This window comes from Musca vetustissima, unplaced genomic scaffold, assembly GCF_032173495.1.
Source record: "Musca vetustissima isolate MV318-11 ecotype Yass unplaced genomic scaffold, APGP_CSIRO_Mvet_v1 utg68956, whole genome shotgun sequence".
NCBI classification, from domain to species: Eukaryota; Metazoa; Arthropoda; class Insecta; order Diptera; family Muscidae; genus Musca; species Musca vetustissima.
In genome coordinates this window covers 18,039-22,315 of record NW_026882339.1, presented here as the reverse complement: position 1 = coordinate 22,315, position 4,277 = coordinate 18,039, and the positions used below count along the sequence as shown (strand labels likewise).

The window sequence follows — 4,277 nt, the reverse complement described above, 5'->3', positions numbered from 1 at the left end:
CTCTTATTTTTATGTACATTTGTAGATAAAGTATCACAGGCCGGAGGCATGTTTTGTAAAGTTCGTAACATAACAATATCGCTCAGTCTGCAGCATTGGTATGCAAGGTTGCTCCTTATCAATTTTAATTTAATTCAGCAAAAACATTAATGAATCACTTAGTGTATGAATTAAGAAACAATGCAACTGGAGTTTGATGAGAATGTGCAGAAAAAACATTCGTTTGATGTCAGCTAACTCAAATTCTTGGGGATCGAATAGAATTTTTTTAAATAATTCCGACAACATCTGGAAAAATTTAAACAAACCCAAATGAAATAGCCGCAGAAGTTGGCACCTTTTGGGGCACCTTAAGCTCGGATGACTCTTTCAATCCAAATGTAATTGCTTTAAAAAATACCACTTTGACATACCAACATTATCAGATGCAAATAACTTTCCTGAAAAAAAATGAAATTTTTGACTCTCCTCCTTCACGGGATAAACTAATTCAAGAATATCCCTTTTACAACTTAAAGTATTAATCTCAACAACTTTTGAAGATAAAGTCGATTTTTTGTGTTAGCATAACGCAATGTCAAGATTGATTCATAAAGTTAAACAGTGTTTTTTCGAAACCGTGTTTTTACGAATCGCGGGCACTATAACTCAAAAACTAATAATCTAATTCCTTTCAAATTTTCTCACTTTTTTCGGTCAAGACTTTTCCTTTTTCTAAATTGATTGAGTATGGAATTTTCCAAAAATCAAATTTCATAGGTACGGTATTTTGTTTATTTTTGTGCGATGTTAATAGTTTTATTTCATATGCAGAGCCAGACATGTACCCTTTCGAATGTCGTTGGATGTTTTGGATTCGGACTTTCCAGTAGAGGGTAATCATGCCCGCTAAACATACCCCAAGAAAAGTTATTCTTTAGGTGATATCCGACAAATTCCATCCTTTCGTGTGATATCCCATTTTGTTCAATATGTATCTTGCGAAGCTCCCATACCTCCATCAGACGTTTCAGTGGTGTCGTAACAACAGCTTTGCACGCCATTTCCACACACATAGCGGAAGGACTCAATCATAACAGGCTGTGTAACAGGACAGCCATGGTGGCGCTGGACCTATCAAAGGCATTTGATACCGTTAGTCGCGCCAAGCTATTCGAGGACGTCGAAAGAACAACCCTCCAGCCGAGTTTGAAACGTTGGATCGTGAATTATATGTGTGGACGTCAGTCGTTCGTGGAATTCAGAGAAAGGAAATCGAAGGCCCGTAGAGTTAAACTGGTAGTTCCCCAAGGAGGGGTGATATCTCCGGAACTGTTTAACTGGAATTCCACGCCCACCGGACGGCATAAAGATGCAGATGATTGTACGATGCAGATGATTGTACGATAATGGTGTCAGGACCTAAAATTGATGACATTTGCGAGAGGCTGAACCAATATCTTGGGTATATTGCATACTTTTTCCGGTCGAGGAATATGGAAATATCCTCCACTAAGTGAACAGCCACACTGTTTATCCCATGGACAACGGATATGCGGCTATCTTTAAATGTGCAATTCGACAACCAATTACCACAAGGTTCTATGGGTCACATTCTATAGTCTTTATAAGTCGCATGCCACAGATTTTTGCGATAAGATCAGGAGCAGAAACAAGGTTCTCAAGTCGCTAGCCGGCAGCACTTGGGGAGCTGACAAATAAAGCTTGTTAACGACATACACAGCAATAGGCCGGTCTGTGGTAAACTATGCGGCGCCAGTGTGGTCCGTTAACGTCAGTGCAACGCAGTGGAAATGTCTTCAATCCTACCAGAATGCCGCCTTGAGGACTGCAGCAGAGTGTCTCCTCATGACTCCAATAGGCCACTTAGATGAGGAGACCAAGATCCTTCCTGTGCGTCAAAACAACAAGATGTTGTCGATGCAATACCTGCTTGGGTGTTACAGAAGTAGCCAAATAACCTAGTCAGGTTAGGAAGGATCTTCATGATCTGGAGCGAGAGAGGTCCAAAGGTACAAAAGGGAGACTCTAGATCAACAAGCCTATCAAGCAGGATTGAATCGTATTTACACGGATGCAGTTGAGGAAGCAATTCGAGCATTTCGTGTGACTACAATCCTCGGAGATCACCCGCCTACGATAGCTGCGATAGCTACCTCGACATATCAGAGAGGTCTTGGCACAATTAAGATCAGGATGGTGTAGCCGCCTCAATTCATATTGCGCAGGAATTGATGGAGAGGTCGATAATATCTGCCCGGTAAATGACCACGCTACACCTATTCAACTACCCAGATAAACCCATTCACCTAACCCCATCTTCTCTTTGGACTCAACCGATACAGGTCGCAGCCTTGGAGTTAGAAGCAGAACCAGATTAAGGAGAATAAGAAGAAATGCACAGCAGTACAAGATGCTACATCAACAACAAAACGGTGCATATTTAGCCCAAATCGAACATTTCGAAGCATGTTAAATAAAGTCCTAAAGTTCATATAAAAAAGGATATATTTTTCCCTAACCTTATATGACGGCTATGTCAAAACGTATACCTAATAATTATCATTCTGAGAGTAATATCAATTTAAATCTTAAATATTCCGATCCCTATTGTGATTTGTGTTTTTAACGTAGACATCTGATTTTATTCTGATCAAGAATATAGCATATCCTTGAGGTCTCCGACAAATATTTCGAGGAGTTCCAAACGAATTAACAAATTCAATATATATTTTACCATAGGTCCAAAAATCGTTACATATTTGAGGCTATCTAACCCCTTTAACACTACGTCGATTTATTAAATTTTAATTCATTATTTTTTTATATTTTCAGATAGTTGTTATAAATCTAAATTGATTTCCCTCCTGCCTTAGAGGACACAATACATCGCTGTTCGCGGCACCGCAATGGAAGTTAAAAAGATCACTAACTCCTCATCGTCCTCATCGGGGCGTAAACAACCGACAGCTGTTTCCCGCATGAAACAAGATTATATGCGATTAAAACGAGATCCATTGCCATATATAACAGCAGAACCATTGCCAAATAATATACTAGAATGGCATTATGTTGTAAAGGGCCCAGAAGATTCACCATACTATGGTGGTTATTATCATGGGACGTTGTTGTTTCCCCGAGAATTCCCATTTAAGCCGCCTTCAATATATATGCTTACACCAAATGGTCGTTTTAAAACAAATACACGATTGTGTTTAAGTATATCAGGTAATATAGGAAATTGAATTTTAAGAATTTTAGGAAAACCCTAATGTGGAAATTAAAAAATTTGATAAAATAAAAAATATAATATATTGTGTAAAAATATATATTTAAGAAACTTATAATAAATTTATTCCATTTTTTCAGATTTCCATCCAGACACCTGGAATCCAACATGGTGTGTCGGCACAATATTAACTGGGCTATTAAGTTTTATGGTATGCATTATTTTTATTGGTATAATTTACCTTCATTAATATTTGTATTTCGACTCTTGTTTTTTCAGTTGGAAAGCACCGCTACCTTAGGCTCCATTGAAACGACAACATATGAAAAACAACAACTAGCCAAAAAATCACTTGCATTTAATTTGAAAAATCCACATTTTGTTGAGCTATTCCCCGAGATCTGTGAGGAGATCAACAAGAAATTGCAAAGTGAAAAGGAGTTGAAATTGAAGGCCCTCAATGCTGCCTCGGCCGCCAATGGTGGTAGTGCTACGACCAACGGCATTAATGGCAAAACAAATTTGGCCAATGGTGGCCTTGCAAATGGTGGTAGCATAGGTTTAAATGGAATTGCCGCAAATGGTGGCCTAAATGGTGATGCAAATAATGCAGGTGCTGCTCAAGCTCATGCCGATGCAAATTCGGGCAAAAGTCTTTCGAATTCCTATTTAAATTGGCAGTCAAATCTGATAATTTTAATATGTTTTGCTATATTTGCATTAGTGGTAAATTATGTTTTAAAAAATATAAATCAGGAATAGAATTTGAAAGTCCATTGGTGGTTAGCCGAACAAGGTGGGAGGAATGGATGGGTTGCATATAAAAATGTTTGTATATGATGAAAAAGAAAAAAAAACTAATAATGAAAACAAAACAGAATAATGTTGAATTCCTTTTTTCACCAAAATGCAATTTATTTTTTTTTAATTAGGGTTCTTTAATTGTTTCTATTAGAAATTTTTTTAATTTAATTTTGTCTTTGTTTTTCTTTCATCCCTACATTAGTCACGTTACAAATTGATTTCCACGCTACTACTACTACTCCTC

At 37.6% G+C, this 4,277-nt stretch overlaps 1 protein-coding gene across 1 annotated transcript; it reads left to right on the top strand.

Moving 5' to 3' along the window:
• The first annotated feature begins 2,909 nt into the window (after positions 1 to 2,909).
• On the top strand, positions 2,910 to 4,059 carry LOC133328707 (ubiquitin-conjugating enzyme E2 J2-like). Its single transcript, XM_061537251.1, has 3 exons — positions 2,910 to 3,228; positions 3,370 to 3,440; positions 3,509 to 4,059. Exons 1-3 carry the CDS (start codon positions 2,910 to 2,912, stop codon positions 3,989 to 3,991), a joined length of 873 nt encoding a protein of 290 aa, XP_061393235.1. The 3' UTR covers positions 3,992 to 4,059.
• Positions 4,060 to 4,277: the final 218 nt, after the last annotated feature.

Bases quoted from the DNA above. Each gene is read 5' to 3' on its own strand.
- LOC133328707 (XM_061537251.1), top strand. From the start codon at position 2,910: ATGGAAGTTAAAAAGATCACTAACTCCTCATCGTCCTCATCGGGGCGT. The intron at 3,229-3,369 runs GTAATATAGGAA...CCATTTTTTCAG, and splicing joins ATTGTGTTTAAGTATATCAG to ATTTCCATCCAGACACCTGG. The intron at 3,441-3,508 runs GTATGCATTATT...TTGTTTTTTCAG, and splicing joins CTGGGCTATTAAGTTTTATG to TTGGAAAGCACCGCTACCTT.